The sequence below is a fragment of the Procambarus clarkii genome, chromosome 81 (genome assembly GCF_040958095.1).
Source record: "Procambarus clarkii isolate CNS0578487 chromosome 81, FALCON_Pclarkii_2.0, whole genome shotgun sequence".
NCBI classification, from domain to species: domain Eukaryota; kingdom Metazoa; phylum Arthropoda; class Malacostraca; order Decapoda; family Cambaridae; genus Procambarus; species Procambarus clarkii.
In genome coordinates this window covers 3,450,108-3,467,460 of record NC_091230.1, presented here as the reverse complement: position 1 = coordinate 3,467,460, position 17,353 = coordinate 3,450,108, and the positions used below count along the sequence as shown (strand labels likewise).

Below are 17,353 nucleotides of genomic sequence, written 5' to 3'. Positions count from 1 at the left end.
ATAAGGAAAACCCCCAACCATATGGGGTTTTCCAGGGCCATTGCTCCCTGAAACCTCTCTGAAGGGGCCAGATTCTGGCGCTGGCCCCTGGTAGGTCTGAACTCCTTAGCTAATGTCCCGGTCTAACATAACATACATTAGCCCGATAAGCTCCAGGGAGCCGTAGGGGCTCCCCACAGAAAACCAGCGTTGAATGTAATGAAACGCCATTTTCTGGGTGACCCCCTATGGCTCCCTGGAGCTTATCGGGCTAATGTATGTTATATTAGACTGGGACATTAGCTAAGAAGTTCAGACCTACCAGGGACCAGTGCCAGAACTTGGCCCTTTCAGAGAGGTTTCAGGGAGCAATGGCCCTGGAAAACCCCTTTGTGGTTTGGGTTTTAATTTTCTGCCATCGACCGGGGTTAGGCACCCAGAAAGGTAGAAATAACAAAAAAACCTCACATGGTAAAAAACTAAAACAAAAAACCGAACAGAGAGGTAGAAACTCCCTACAATCACAAGGAAACAGTCAAACATCACACTTTACTGCCGCGCCGATCGTCCGCACAGCCCTCCCCACCCCGAGAGGGGGAGGGGGGAGCCCCGGACCTACCGCGCCAGCTGCCAAGCTTCAGTTTGGAAGCTAAGCTTCAACCAATGCAAAAAAACAGCAAACCGGTGGGAGGGAGGGTTGCCAGAGAGCCTCCGGGGCTCACCCAGAAAATGGCGTTTCATTACATTCAACGCTAGTTTTCTGTGGGGAGCCCCTACGGCTCCCTGGAGCTTCATACCCAAAGAGAAGGAAAAGAAAGGGCCAACCTGTAGACGGCTGCCACAAACTCTGCAACGCAAAGCCGAGACAACAGGTCAAAACCAGTGACCCAATGCAACAAGAACGCACAGGAGCAGACGCACATAAAGAATGGGCGGCCAAGAACCTGTGCGACCCTCAAATCTCTGCACCCGAAATGAGCCCTAGACGTCACTAACACAGCAGCAAAAGCTGCAAATGTCTGAACAGCACAAGCGCAAAGACAGACCGCAGGCTGGAAGAATGAAAAACTCTGCGGACGACCTGGGAGACCTGAGCCCTGAAAACAGGGAACGAGAAGAACTGGAACAACCACAGCGCATCCCTAGACATGGTACGCAGGCAACGGCAAAAAACACAACCAGACAACACAGGACGCACCCCCGGCCAAACCAATCAAGCATCAATAACCCAAGAACCCCTCCGGAAAGCAGTCGTCTCGACCGTCGCCAGGACGGAGAAAGGCTGCACACGTACAAATCTACCACCAGTACCAAAGAGCAGAAACCTGAACCGAAGGGGGCTACCACAAACTGAGAAGATAAGAAGGCACCCTGATCAAGGACCAGGACGGCTCAGGAGACGCATGAGCAGGCTGAAGGTGAAACAAAACACGAGAAAGCGTACGAAACGTCATACTGTCGCCAAGACGAAGCTCGCAGGTGGGACACCATCAACAAAGCCACCTGAACACCACAGAGAGGGTGATACCCGGTTAAAATACCAGACGCGAAGAGCCGAGGAGAAGGCCGAACCAGTCACGTACAGGACCGATTCAACCTGCCGAAAGAGGCAAAGCCGTGGGAAAACACCCCGGGTTCGAACACCTATCAAGCAGCGTCTGAAAATAAGGCTGGGCCGGCCACCAAGGAACCATAAGGACTGCTCTCGTGGGAATGGGCTGCAACCGAGCCAGAACCCGAAGCAACAGCTGGACCAGGAGAAGAGGAACAGGTACCCCCACCTCGACCAATCCTGCCGAAAAGCATCCACTGTGAATGCCTCGCAGGTGGGAAAGGGCGCCACATAAAATGGGCAACGCCTAGACCACGTCAACTCGAAGACGTCCACGGCCAGGAGTCCATACATCCGTCAGAGCCAACAAAACGAGTCGGCGACGACTGGCCAATCCGCGAAGAAAGGAATGAACTGGGACAGCTGTCCGCCAGGACGCAGGACACACCCCGGACATGAACCTCACAGTTAGCCAAAACCCTTGTGGTTCCGGCAAGAACCGCCAGAGAACAGTCCGAACAGAGCTGAATGGTAGAGCACCGAGTGACTCAAACCTTCCGAAGCGCAAACCAGACAGCCACGAACTCCCGAACCGTGCTGCGAGCCCGAAGGACGGACAGACTCCACCAACCTCGGCCGACCTGGTAAGCACTGGTCACAAAGCCCCAGCCGAGAGATGACCTGTCCGTGAACACATCGAGCGAAGGCTCGGGGAGGTGCCAAGGCACGGAAACCCGAAAACCCCAAAGAGGAAGCTGGTGACGCAGCACCAACACAAGATTCCCGGAGGAATGAACCCAACGAATGCAAGAGGCGGAAGGCGAGTCTCCGAAGGAACCAAACAGACGCCGAAGCCAAACCCGACTCAGCGGGCAGACCAGCACATCGAAGTTCAGACTCCTGCACAACTGCTCAAGCAACCGCTGAGCAACCCGGGACCCCCTCATGTACAGCCGAAGGCAGGACCACAGCCGCAGTAACACTTCTGGAGGGAAAGACAATGAGTGGCCCAATAGCCCTAAACAAGGCCCAGGTCCGAACCCGGGACAGAAACAGATGGAATGGCCTCCAGATCACCAGGAAACCAAACCCGGCAATCTGGAAAGAACCACACCTCGGGCGAGCAGACAAGCGGACTGACTGGGAGCCCACACCAGCCAGTCGTCGAGGTAGGCCAAACCGAATCTCAGACTCAGACAGGGCACCAAGATCCGGTAAAGATGCAAAAAAAAATATATATACCAAGTGCCCATTACAAAATAGGGAAGGCAACAAAAACACCAAGCCTGAAGCCCCACCACCAACTGTGCCAATCCCAGAAAACTAGAGAGGAACGTGTCAAGAAGTGACTTGGCGGTCCAGGGCCACCATCCAGGCACCCGGCCCCAACAGAAGCCAGACAGGAGACAACAGTCCCTAGAGGAGGGCATAGAATCCAGGGCGCAGACTGTAGAAGTCCAGAAGAACTGCAGAGGCGAAAGGCCCAAGACTGCAAGGAGCAGACAGGAACCCCAGAAGGATGGGGCGGAGCGACCACGTCCAACGCACCCACCAAGGTGACATGACGAAGCGCAGGGGAAGAAACCCACCCCGCCAGCGCTGAACCCCCCCAAAGGGGAAGAAGCCGTCTACTGACGCCACCAGAGGCCGGAAGACAACCAAAAGCGCCCACCAACAGCGGGACCATGCGAGAGTCAACAGAGCAAGATGCTCCCCCAGCGCCCCGTCAACAGAGTAGGGAAAAGAACCCCTTCCGAAAGAAAAAGTACACATACATATACACATTATGTATATACACATACATATACACACACACACAAGATATGTTACACACGTGTGTAAACCCATGTGCACACACACACAGCGTACACACAAACATTGTGTTTAGGAAGTGATGTGGTGGAGGCTGACTCCATACACAGTTTCAAGTGTAGATATGATAGAGCCCAATGGGCTCAGGAATCTGTACACCTGGTGAATGATGGTTGAGAGGCGAAACCAAAGAGCCAGAGCTCAACCCCCGCAAACACAACTAGGTGAGTACATACATTGCAAAAGAAAAGTACCAGTCACTGACCAGTGGGCAGAGAGCACATGCCGGCCAGGCAAAGAAGGCACAAAACTGCATCAAAAGGCCCACCTCGACAGCAAAACCTCAAAATCCCAGCACGACCACAACATGTGCCAAGACCCAAAAAGATCAGTCTGCAAGCCAGGAAGACCCCGGAACCCCAGAAGGCAGAACCGGGTCACACAAGGAAACAAAGCTCCCTGAACCCACAAAGGGGGCCCAAGAGGAAGAAACCTCCGGAACGAAACCAAAGAACCCAAAGGAACCCAGAATCGAACCAGGGGAAGCCCAAACCACCCATTTACCGGCGGAGAACATCACAAAAGGCAAAGCACAGCCCCCAGACAAAAAGCACTGGGAAAACGGTCATAACAGACCAAAAACCGAGAGACAAGGTGTGGGAGCAAGCATACCAGCCAGGGGACACCGAGTCCAGACCCAAAACAGACAAAATGGAAAACCCGGTGTAAATCAACACCCAAACGTTCCCAGAGGAACAGGCAACAGGCAGAAAACACCAGAAAAGCAAAGAAACGACAACAGGAGAATAAAAACCCCTGAAAAAAGGTGAAAACTCACCCCAGAAGCTCGCTCGCACACCCAGTCGCATGTAAACAAACCGCAACGCCGCCCTGGTGGCCACACCGGGAAACCGGCAGACTAAAATGGCCGCCAGCAGGGGCTGTGGCTGGCGCTAAAAATACAAAAACACGCCAGCAAAAGCGAGAAGCAAGCAGACTGGATGGGCGAAAAACGTCCCCCAACAGCAGAAAACCCAGACAGGGGCAAACTGCCCCAGAACTGCAAGCAGGCATCCCCCACAGCCCCGGAAACCAACAACAGAGGCCCCGGGGCAGAGCCATCCTCCAAGCCCTCTGCCCTTAAAGAAAAGCAAGAGTCCATGGGAAAGGCAACATGAAAGGGCCGCTGGTAAGACCCAGAAGCCTTGGCAGGAGGAACCGGCTCGAAAAACCTCCGCCCCCCAACCCGAACAGGGCAGCCCCCGAAAACCGCCCAAGTCTCGGCCCCAACTAAACCCCACCCCGACCCCGAAACCCACAGACAGACTGGAGTCAGGAACAGGGAGGGAAAGGGGCGAACAGCACCCAACCAAACGGGGCGGCCTCGGGGCATCCGAGTGGGAAACCAACCTAGCATATTGCAGCAACCTAACCTAGCTTGCAACACGGATGCCGCCTGTACTCTGAACAGTAATAACATCAGGAGAGTACTGGAGAACAAGCAGAGAAACTCTCGCAAGACTCCGGGTCAAGGTGTCAGTGACCCAACAGGCAGCATGACGGAGGTAAAAATGGCGACTGTCACCCGGAGAGAAGAGCACAGCAACCAATGATCCTGTACAAGACGGGTTGGAACCCGGAAGAAGACACATTCAATGGTCCCCCGAGCCCAGACAGAGGTTTCCAGGGCCCGTAGGGGTAACAACTATGGGAAGCCCGGGCAAGGTGTCGCTAACCGGTTAAGAGACCCAAACATAACAAGAGGGAAGAGGATAGCACTGAAAACCCCTGCGACGTGTACAATCACGGGGGCCTAGCAGAGGGCCACCAAACACTACCAGTGGAACTATAGCCACACTAGGCAGACCCCCACCAGGCATGAAAATAAAAACAAAAGAAAAACCCCGCAAAAGTACACTGTCACCAGAGGCAACAGGAACGAGCCGCCGCTTAGGTGGCAGGCTGTGCAACACCTTGACGCCCTAACCAGCACAATACCAATCCCTACCCAGGGCCAAACAAGGGCCCCAAGCCCCAGCTGGCCCCAAAGGCGAGGCAAATGCCGAGCAGCAAGAACCTCTACGGGAATGGTTCCCGAACGCCCCAGGGAAGATAACCCTGTAACGCAGGGGCAGTACTCACAGGGCGCTTAGGGAAGTCAGCCACTAAGCGCATGCAGCCCCGGCACTGATGAGGTACTCCTGGCCACCGCACAACACAACACACGGCAGTGAACGCCACACAAGGCAAACACCGCCTAGGAAACTGAGGCCAGAGAAGCGTCTATCCTGGTTGACATTAGCAAACGAACTGAAGCTTGGCAGCCGGCGTGGTAGGTCCGGGGCTCCCCCCTCCCCCTCTCGTGGCGAGGAGGGCTGCGCGGACGATTGGTGCGGCAGTAAAGTGTGATGTTTGCTTGTTTGCTTGTTTCCATGTGATTGTAGGGAGTTTCTACCTCTCTGTTCAGTTTTTTGTTTGTTTTTTACCATGTGGGTTTTGTTTTGTTATGCCTACCTTTCTGGGTGCCTAACCCCGGTCGATGGCAGATAAGGAAAACCCCAACCACAAAGGGGTTTTCCAGGACCATTGCTCCATGAAACCTCTCTGAAGGGGCCAGGTTCTGGCGCTGGTTCCTGGTAGGTCTGAACTCCTTAGCTAATGTCCCGGTTTAATATAACATACATTAGCTCGATAAGCTCCAGGGAGCCGTAGGGGCTTCCCACAGAAAATTAATGGTAATTCATGTACTGAAGTGTATAGGCCCCTCCACATCCCCCTTTTTCCTCCCCATGCTCTTTCCCAGGTGGTCCCTCCCAACACTCCACTCTCTCCCGACACCACCCACCTACCCCCTCCTATGCCAGGCGCCTCAAGCCACAGCCGTACGGGATTAATACAGTACGGTCCGCCGCCTGACTTTCGTATCCGGACAATTCACCCCTTGTCCGGCTGACTGTCCAGATAGTGTAACATATGCAGCAAGTTAACCGGCCCAGATTTTTTATCCGGCCAAACACCCATTTTTCCAGTTCCCATGGACATTTTGGCCAGATATTGAGATAACTTTATCCGGTCACGATTTTGTCCGTATAAGGGCATTTTCCGGATATTCGAATTCCAGATAATCGCGTGTCTCCAGTATATCCAACAAAATTACAGAATGAATACTCCAGTCTCGTGACAAAACAAAACAATGGGCTGTGAACCTGTGACGTCACAGGGTAGAAGACACAAAAGTGGTGCCCGGCAAGGTCAGTTGGCGAACTAAGCCACCTCCCACCCATCAACCGGGCCGCAAGGCCTGGCGGACACTTGCCCGAGTGGTTTCGCAAAGCATGTGGTTGTCTGAACTCTCAAAGAGTGGAGTTTTCATAGGCCATTGCTCCCTTTGCCTCTCTGAGGGAACCAGGTTCTGGCTCATGGTTCCCAGTAGGCATAAGAACTCCATATGACTGAAGCCCTAGACTAATATAGCTAATATCAGCTCCAGGGAGCTGATTGGGCTCCCCACGGAAAGGAGTACTGAGAAGATGGGACACCACGAGCGTAGTTCTCATCCTGTAACTACACTTAGGTAATTACAAAGCAGTGAGAATATTATGCAGTCCAATTCAGGGAGTCAATAAATAGGTATTGTGCAGCCAACCAGCAGTGTGTAGCTTAGGTAGCCAGGTAAGTAAACAATCAAACAATTAGCACTTGTGTTGCAGATAAGCATTTGGAAATTATTTAAACATTTTATGAAAGTCTATCCATTGGTCATTCTGACCTCAAAATAGTTTTTTAATGACTCCTTAGCATCTACAATGATTTTGCAGAAATGTCATTCCTGTCTAACTGTTCATGATTACTGACATGTAACATAGTGGATCATACCTTTGGGAGCAACTGAAGGTAATAACTCAGAAAAGTTTACAATTGTGAACCATTTAAACTTTATTTTATTACATAACATACTTATTCATCTCACCACAGATACTCACGATAATTTGACTTTGGCCTTATTAATATCTTCTTTCTTAGACTTTTGATTATCCTTAGCTTCATTTGATTTCTTTAACGTCTTATCATCTCCGGATTCCTGAATCTGGAAAACAATTTTTTTTATTAGATATGTTAGTCTACTCTCAGATACAGACACAGGGGGGCCTAATAGCTGAGTGTATAGTGCTCTGGACTCGTAATCCTAGGGTCCGGGTTCGATCCCCGGTGATGGCAGAAACAAAATGGGCAGTGTTTCTTTCACCCTGATGCCCCTGTTACCTAGCAGTAAATAGGTCAAGGTCGAGGGAGGGGGTAGACGTACCGTGCGCGCTCCGTTAAAATCGTGACATTAACAGGGATTCTTAGGACTACTGCCGTGGATTACTGATTACAGACATAAAGTACATAGTGACCCGCTGGAAAATTGAAAATAGTCATTAACAATAGAACTTTGTGTTAAATAGAGAATAAACGGGAGACCGCGTGTGAGCCAGTGAACAAGGCTTTGTGTACATGCGTGTATTAGGAAAAAAAAAAAAATAGTGAACGGTGATTCGTGGAACAGTGATGTGGAACGGGTATCACAACAACATATAAGTTGGAAGTGAATATTATAAATATAGAATACTAGAAATATAGAACAGTGGCAAGAGGCGGCATCAGTGGTTATAAATCGGGTAACTGGAAACTGGTGACATCAACCTGGGCCACAAGAGGTCACCTGTACCGACCGGGGACCAGCCTCGCTACCTACGCTAAGTACCTGCCATAAAGTTTGAACAAAATAACATACATAATATTACAAATATACGGTATACATATAATATTATAAATATTAAATATATAAATATATATACATATATATTGTTACAAATATACAATATACATATAATTATTATAAATATATAGATATATACAACAAAACAAGGCAAAATGGGAGTAAATAAACAAATTTGTGGCCACTGTAACAACTCCTTAAAGACGAAGGTAACGGGAATTGAATGTTATATCTGTAAGACTAGATTCCATTCGGCTTGTACAGGAGTAACACCACGGCACTGAGAGCTGGTCACTTGCTCTGGGTGTATAAAAATGACCTGCCAGCTTGGAATATCCTAAAAAACCTTCTAGATAACATGACGCATGACCGGAAAACATCATTCATTGGAAGCCTACCAGCTGTTGGATATTTCCAACATCGAATACAGCATTGTTGTATTCTCATTACTTATTACTAACCATACTTAATATTGTAGTAAGTGAAATTAACAACTCGTAGAATTCTCATGTACTAATAATTCATCTGTGCATTAGGCTAGAATTCTCACGTCACCTGACGCCAGTATTGCGTCAGATTTCTTTACAGTAAAACACATTATATTCAATTTGTGTGAGAATTAAATACGATTCTCCATAATTAAAGCATTCTGTATGACAACTGATTGCAGACGAATTGTTCTCTAACTAAAAGCCGAATAGAGCGTTAGAATCATAGCGTCTACCTCGCTTTAGTGTTAACGTCATTAATGAATGCCATGGGGAGACATTAATTCCTCTCCCTTATATATTTACTATTCTTAAATAGTTAAATAATAATATTTCGTTCCTCTAAATAATAAACCCGTCCAGTCTTTAGAGTTTCAAGCGCGAATGCGAGAAATATTAATGTTCAAGACAATAATTTGTGTTGTGAACGTCGACTCGGCGTGGGTTGGGGGACGCCATCCTCAGTCGGTGCGTGGACACGTGCAGAGCCGAAAGGAAGCAAACTTGCGCTCACCGTACTCATAAGAATACGCTATTGTCCAGCAAATAGGACAAGTGTGTCCATCCACAGATGAAAGCCGCCACTGTGAGGCGTGAACGACCTTGCAGATAATATCTTCAACTAGTGCTGGTGTTAAATAAGGGACCCTAGACTTGGTTCCTGACGACACGTGATCAGCCAGCTTGAAACGCATCAATCCAGGATAGGTTCACCGGAGCCTGAGATGCGAAATTACGGCAATCTTAATACTTATACAGTGCCCACAGCTAAGTACCTTTTATTTGATGCATCATTTACAGGTTTAATAATAGCGGGGTGATTGCGCGTCACGCGGCAAGATAACACCTAATAACAGGTGATTAGAATTTCATCTGTAGATATCAATAATCTTGAATATGAATTGAGTAGTTAAATCAATTGCTACTGGTAGTCATTTATCTTACAGCTCGAGAGACGAATTCCTCATGCTGTCTTCTCCATGTTAACCGTGCCATTCACCAGTGTACCAGACTTGGAGATTAAGAGGACTTCCAGGGTTATCTAAAGGAACCTACTACAAGCTAAGGCTTATTTCTTTTTTTCCATATTCTAGCAATTTGGTACATTCAGAATGTTCAACATAATGTGTGATTTACTGTAACTCATTACTATGCTCATATTCATGTCCTTCTTTATATGAATAATATTATATTCAGCATTATTTATAGGATTAGATTATTATTAATTGAATTAGTGAACGAACCACACTGATTCCTGGACGTACTGACCTCCAGTAATAACCCCCCAATGTAGGTGTTTGAGGTTTGTTTCTTTAATAATACAGCCCATTAATTATTCTTATGATCATACTTTCTAGTCATATCCATAGTCACTGGTTTACTCTAGAATTTTATCTAATGATCTGAAATTCTCAGTTTCCCTCTTTACTTTAAAAGCGGGTGGTCCTTCGTAATTTAATTTACTACTTTAATTATTAATTAATCAGAATCAAGCCCAAATATCCCACACCAGCCATCCAGAAGGAGTGGGAAAGGAACAACAATTCTAATATACAAGGGGCGGAGGCTATAGTCAGGGATGAAACTGAGGCTGAAACTCAGGAAGTTGTAAACTCTGACTCAGTAGGCCAGGATGTAGATGACAGTAAACTAGAAAGTGTACCAGACAGCACTGACAGCTCGATAGGTACAGACACTACGATGGTTCTTGATAGAGCAATTCAGAACAGAAGGACAGACTTATGCAAATTTTATGCAAAGGGCATATGCAGACATAGATATGCTGGTAATAAGAAAGGATTAGAATGCAGTTACCAACATCCCAAAAAATGTTTAAATATGCTTAGGAAAGGTTAAAGGTTAGTGTCGATTTGGATCAATATTTAGGTTTTTCCATCCTGACATGTGCCAAACCTCACTGGAGGACAGAAAATGCTATGACCTCAGCTGCCCACACTTTCACGTGAAAGGCACGGAACGCTACATAAAGAGTGGCAAGCAGGATAATGAATTTGGAGGAAACTCTATAAATTTTTTATACCAGACCGGCAGAGAATTAAAAAGGAGCAGCATGGAGAGTGTATGGAACTGGATGCCAGATCCACTTGCATTCCAGAATTACAGATACAATTACCCACCGAAAGGGAACTACAACTACAACAGACAACTGCCCTACAACAATCAGTACTGGTCAGAACAAGCTCATTATGTCCATGAATAATGGGCTTGCCGAAAAAGTCTCCCATTCAAACTATCACTAATAGAGTAACCTCATTCATCTTTGCCAACATACAAGGACTGAAAACAAGAACAAACAACAAAGTACAGTTCATAAATGGCCTCCTCACGGAGTCAAATGCAGTATTTGGAGCTTTCACAGAAACCCATGCAGGGGAATTGTTGGACAGTGAGATCTGGATTCCAGGATATAACCTATACAGGTGTGATAGGAAAATTAGGTCACATGGAGGAGTGGGTCTGTATATTAGGGAAGACCTTGTATGCTCGGAGCTCCTAAACGTTACAAATGAGGTGGTAGAGGTACTTGTTGGAAATTTCCAACACTAAATACAACACTGTTGTATTATTATTAATTATTACTAAATCTACTAATCATTGTAGTAATTAAAATTAACCAAACGTAGAGTTCACATGTACTAATAATAACATCTGTACAATAAGGCTAGAATTCTTACGTCACCAGACGCCAGTATTGCGTCAGATTCCATTATAATAAACACAACTATATCCAGTGTGTCTGAGAATTGAATTTGATTCTCTATAAAACAACGGTGTTCTGTGTGATAATTAATTGCAGATAAACTGATTCCCAACTAATGCCAAATAGAGCGTTTATAGTTATAACTGTTATCTGGTAATAAATTTAACGTCACGCGTGAATGCCCTGGAGAGACTTTAATTCATCTCCATTACTCGTTTACCATCGCAAAACGGGCAAATAATAATATTTAACTCCTCTGAATAATAAACCCATCCTTATCCGAGCATTTCAATCACAACTGCGAGAAATGATAATATTCGTAGTAAATAATTTGTGTATCAAACGCGGGACGCGGAGCGGGGCAGAGGAGACGCGACTACACGAAGCGACGCGCTCAGAGAGAGACGCCATTACCCAAGCCACCAGGGTAGACGCCACCAAGAGCTCCAGATGAAAGTCGCCACTGTGAGGTGTGAAGAACCTTTGCAGACAATAACTTAGCTGGTGTCAGTGTCACTTTACACAACGTGTTGAATTGTCAAGAGATTTAATTTGACATTCAGCCAGGAACCTGTTAAATTTGATTCCGTGTAGCCCAACGTGACCGGCCAGTGAAGCGCGTCGCATCTAGGCTAGGCTAGACACCACGTGTTCGTTACAACGACGCCTGAACCTAGGACGCGAACTTCGGCAAGACATCTAGGAGGGGGTTATAGCTGGGTAGCTTGTCGTTATGCAGAGCGACTATAAAAAACCACAGGTTATTATTTACCTTCATTATTTAATTTAATTTTCTTGAACATAGATGTCTAGCAGCTTAATCTGTTGCTACTGAATATAATTTGATTTACAGCGTGTGTGAAGAATTCTCCGAGCAGTCATTTCCCGTGTTAATCATCTCCCAGTGTTCCATGATGAGTCCAGGAGATTCCGAGGACGAGTCGTAACCGACTTCTTGGAAATCGTCTTCAAGCTAAGACCCTTTCCGTATTCCTTAAATACCATTATCTGTAGTATTATTCATGCAGAGCACTGTTTCTTTGGATTGACATGTGTTTATTATAATTATTAATTTCCCATGTTATAATCTATGTTCTTATTGGTGATAAATATAATGATTCTATAATTGGTCATAGGATTAGATTATTGCATAATGAACTGGTGCACGAACCACACTAGTTCCTGGACATATATGAAGTTCCAGTAATAACCCCCCAATGTAGGTGTTTGAGGCTTTGATTCAGTTAAATTATACAGCCCATTAATTTATATAAGTGATCATATTCTCTAGTATTTATCCATAGTTACTGGTTCATCTAGGAATTTTCTAATGATCATATTTTATTAGTTTCCCTCTTTACTATAAAAGTGGGTGGTCCTTCGTAATAGAATTTCATTACATTAATATTTAAATAAATAGAGTCAAGCCCCAAATGTCCCAAAGTACTGGGATTAAAAATAGAGAAAATAAATTTAGTGATTATTCTAATATACAAACTGCCAGATGCAACGGCTGAGGAATTCACAGAACAGATAAGCAAAATAGAGAATAGCCTTGATAATTTGGAGAACCCGATACCTGATATTATCTTCCTAGGTGACTTCAACTTGCCTAGTCTCAGGTGGAAAATAGCAAACAATAATATTATACCAGGAAATCTATCAGGACCTAACCAACCACAGATTAGAGAACTACTTAGATTATGTGACAAATTTTCACTCAATCAGCAGATATCGGAGCCAACGAGAAATGAAAATATTCTAGATCTGGTCTTTACGAACAATGAAGACATTATCAGAGACATTATGATATCAGATACCACATACTCAGATCACAAACTCATTGAAGTGCAAACGACCATCAATACTCAGAATAGACCTAAAACGTTAACCCTTAAAGTGCGCATCACTTCATATGAAGTGTAAATCGTTTTACCAGTCAACTGGGCTTCACTTCATATGAAGTGTATGGGTACCGCGCACGATTTGAATGGCCCGCGGTGTAGCTGGGGGTCCCATACGCTGCCCAGGGGCTCTAGTAAACAGCGGCCATTTTGAAAAAAATTCCCGCTCACGATCCGAAGGCATGGGAGGCCTCAGTTTAGCAAGAGTCACCATGGCGAGCGCACGGTCAAACGCCTCACGGGCACGCACCACTCAGTCCCTCACCCCAGAGCAAATAGCCCACGAATTATTCTCTGAACATGAAGAAAGTGTGTTTGACGATTCAGACAACGATGAGGATTATACACAGTTGTCGGGTGATAGTAGCAGCAGCAGTGAAAGTGAGAATGACCGCCCTGCCATGGCGAGGCCTATACGCTCACCGATGCCTCCTCGCCCAGTTTCTACCCCAATTCTACCACGACCTCACAGTTCCTGTGGATATTTTCTGTTTGAGGGTGACGAGTCAGAGGGAGGTGACTCCTTTTCTGGGTTTAGTGACTCAGATCAAAGTTTTATTGAGCCTGTGGCTGGTACCAGTGGTGTAACTGGGCGAGAAATTGTCGCGTCAGCAGCATCTCGCCCGGCCAAGCGCCACCGCATGGCACCACATGAGGGACCAAGACCCTCGTGTTCACGTACACCCACCTCACGTGCACCCACCTCACGTGCACGTAGCCGCCGTGCTTCTCGCAGACGGTATTCAGCTCCTGGTCGCCGGTATGCATCGCTTCCTCGCCGTCTTTCCTCTGCATCTCGCAGGACGCCTGGTGTACTTGAGTGGAGTGATGGTGACGATTTTATTCCTAATATTCCTCACTTTGACGATAATGATGTAGGGATTACAAACCTTTTCCCTAATCAAGGTGAGGACATGGCTGAGATGGAATATTTTACAGCATTCTATGATGAACCACTCATGGAATACATTGTACACCAAACGAACCTGCATGCTGCTTACCTGATTGAGAGGGAAATCACAGAATTTTCACGACTGCAGCGTTGGAAAAATACCACAGTGGCGGAAATGTATGTGTTTTTGGCACTCTGTTTGTTGATGAAGCACTGTCACAAACATGCAATAAATGACTATTGGAGCAAGGACAAGACAATACCAACACCTTTATTCGGGAAATATATGTCACGAGACATGTTTCAGATACTCCTCAGGTGTCTACATTTTGGAAGTGTTCAGGACCGAACACCTGATGATAGACTGTGGCGAGTGAGGCACTACATGAATGATGTTATTGGAAAATTCAGAGATTTTTACGTACCAGCACAGAAGCTGGTGGTTGATGAATCTCTCATACTTTTCAAGGGACGTGTTCCATTCAAACAGTACATTCCCTCAAAACGAAACCGATTTGGCCTGAAATTTTTTGTTCTTTGTGATTGTGAGACAGGATATGTGTTACACATGATTCTGTACTCGGCTAGTGATGTAGACATTCCCGGTAACGACGAACATGGATTCTCGGGGAGTGTAGTGAAGACCATCATGGCTCCGTGGATGAACAAGGGACACATTTTATACACAGATAATTACTATACAAGTCCCTTGCTAGCTCGGTTCTTGCTAGAAAATAGAACCGGATTGGTTGGTACAGTAAAGCCACAACGAAGGGAAATGCCTGTGTTTGACAACGACATTGCGGTTGGTGAGTGTCAGAGAAGGAAAAGTGATAACATTCTGTCAGTTCGGTGGAAAGACAAAAGAGAGGTGAACTTGTTGACAACAATTCATGATGGAACAATGGTGAACAGTGGGAAAGTGAGCCATAAAACAAACGCACCACTATATAAGCCAGACTGTGTTTTAGACTATAATATCAACATGCGGTTGATTGATAAATCAGACATATTGATTGGCACTGCAGAGTGTGTGCGGAAGACATGTAGGTGGACGAAAAAAGTGTTCTTCCATCTTGTGGACATGAGCATGCTGAACTGTTTCAACATGTACCTTGTGAGAACTGGACGTAAGCCCACTTTCCGTGACTTTGTATTTGATGCTGCAATACAGTTATTAGGAAAGTTTGCAAAAGATGTCCCAGGTATTCAGCGGCCCATCATAAACCCACTGTTGCAGCATGCTGGTACTCCACGCCTCGCTCACACTGAAGGCTTCCTAGCACACAAACTTAAGTATTTGCCACCTGGTGTGAAGCGTGCAATAGCCCAACGTGATTGCTTGGTGTGTAAAACAACGACACGTAGAGACAAGAAACGGAAGCTTGTGCAAACATGGTGTGAAACGTGTGGTATCCCATTATGTGCTGTCGACTGCTTCAATGACTACCACAGTCTAGAAATCTTCTAAGTGTGCTTCAAAGTGTGTATAGCGTGTGCGAGTGTGTAAATATGTAAACATATAAGCAGATAGCGTGTGCGTGTGTGTAAATATATACAAATATAAGCAGAACATACAATATAATAGACTGTAATGACATATTATATTGCCGTAATTGAAAACATTTGTGTGCGCCTGTGTATACTCAAATATGCAACAATTATTGATACAAAATATGTTCAAACAGTATTTGAAACACAATTAGTGAAAAAAAATTATATAAAATGCGCTTAGACATTGTAAATAAATAGCGCGAAAATATATTTGTGGCAACTCTGGCTGTTTGAGGACCGCGCGCAACACCTCCCGGGCGTGTACTGCATGAGCGAACATGCAGATTGTGACGTCATCACCGAGCTTCTCGGCTCTATTGCAACAAAAGTAAGTACAATATAATTTTTTTTTTATTTTTCCCATGATCAGTGAACAGAACTTAACAGATTAGCAAAAAAAAAAAATTTTTTTTTTTTTCAAAATGACATGCGCCTGTGCGGATGGCAGGATATTAGACCCCGAGCATGTTAAGGGTTAAGTAGCGAACGCATGTCAATGAATAACGAGTATATATAACAAAACTATTGTCCTAAAACTAAAAGTCGATAAAACTTCCAAACATATATTTTTTTAATAAATGTTAAATGTTTTCTGGCTAGTTATGTTAGATTTTATTAAAAATACGTATTCTACTTGTTAACATTATAATTTAAATTTGTGATAATTTGTGCAGAGAAGTGCGACAACTGGATATGCCAACAAACACTTTCCAAACAACGATATATCTTGGATAAGTCGCTCCACAACATTGACGCTTGGACCGTCGACTTCCTTTGATGCTACTTATTTACTTATTTCATAATGAAATTATATTAGTTTGGAGTAAATATATGTTTTCTCATGTTCTGCATTCAGCACCCACATTATAGTAAATATACCATATTACTTCATTACTTAAATAATGCTAGGAGGGTTTGAGTAGCTTTGGGTCTTTAGTGGACAGAATCTCCAATAGATGGGGCGAGAGTCGCTTCCTCTCTCTCCCCCGAGCAAGAGTCGAAACTTAATTTAAAATTGATATATCTTTGTTCTCGAACATGATATATTTCATTTGGTGAAATCATAATAATGTTCATATCTCGGTCTTTCTGGAGGCATATAAGATTTTAGGCTTTATTAACGTATCTTTGTTAATTATACAATATATCTGCAAGTGCGTAGGCGTCTGCACTCCATGCCCGACAAGCTACTGAGCGCTACTATAAAAACATATGTATCTTCACTTGAGCTATAAATATGTCTATTGTAATGTATTTAAAATGAAGCTCTTATTTCTATCTTGCTTAAGACATATAAAACATTTGTGTTTATTAACGAATTTACGTGAAATAAACATTGATCTGAGAGAGAGTTGCTCTGTCGTTCAGTCTGTACGGGGTGGGAGCTCCGTAATTTTTAAAATACATGTATCTTCATTAGAACTTTAAATATGTCTATGGTAAAGTGTTTAAAGTGAAGCTTATATGTCTGCCTTTCTTGAGACATATAAAACATATATGTTTATTAACGAATTCACTTGAAATAAACATTGTTCTGAGAGAGAGTTGCTCGGTCGAGCAATCTGTCCGGGGTTAAAGCTCGGCTATTATAAAAGTACACGTATCTTCGCTTTAAATTTAAATATGCCCATGGTAAGGTATTTAGAATGAAGCTTATATTTCTATCTTTCTTGTGACATATAAAACTC

General features: G+C 45.0%; 1 protein-coding gene across 6 annotated transcripts in view; it reads right to left on the bottom strand.

The window, feature by feature from the left end:
• Positions 1 to 17,353, bottom strand: part of IKKepsilon (I-kappaB kinase epsilon) — a 395,291-nt gene that overhangs the window by 47,277 nt on the left and 330,661 nt on the right. For all 6 annotated transcript variants that reach the window (XM_069315600.1, XM_045766596.2, XM_069315599.1 and 3 more), the window contains one exon: positions 7,327 to 7,430. In XM_069315600.1, coding sequence (XP_069171701.1) covers positions 7,327 to 7,430 — 104 coding nt within the window. The remainder of the gene's footprint in view (positions 1 to 7,326; positions 7,431 to 17,353) is intronic.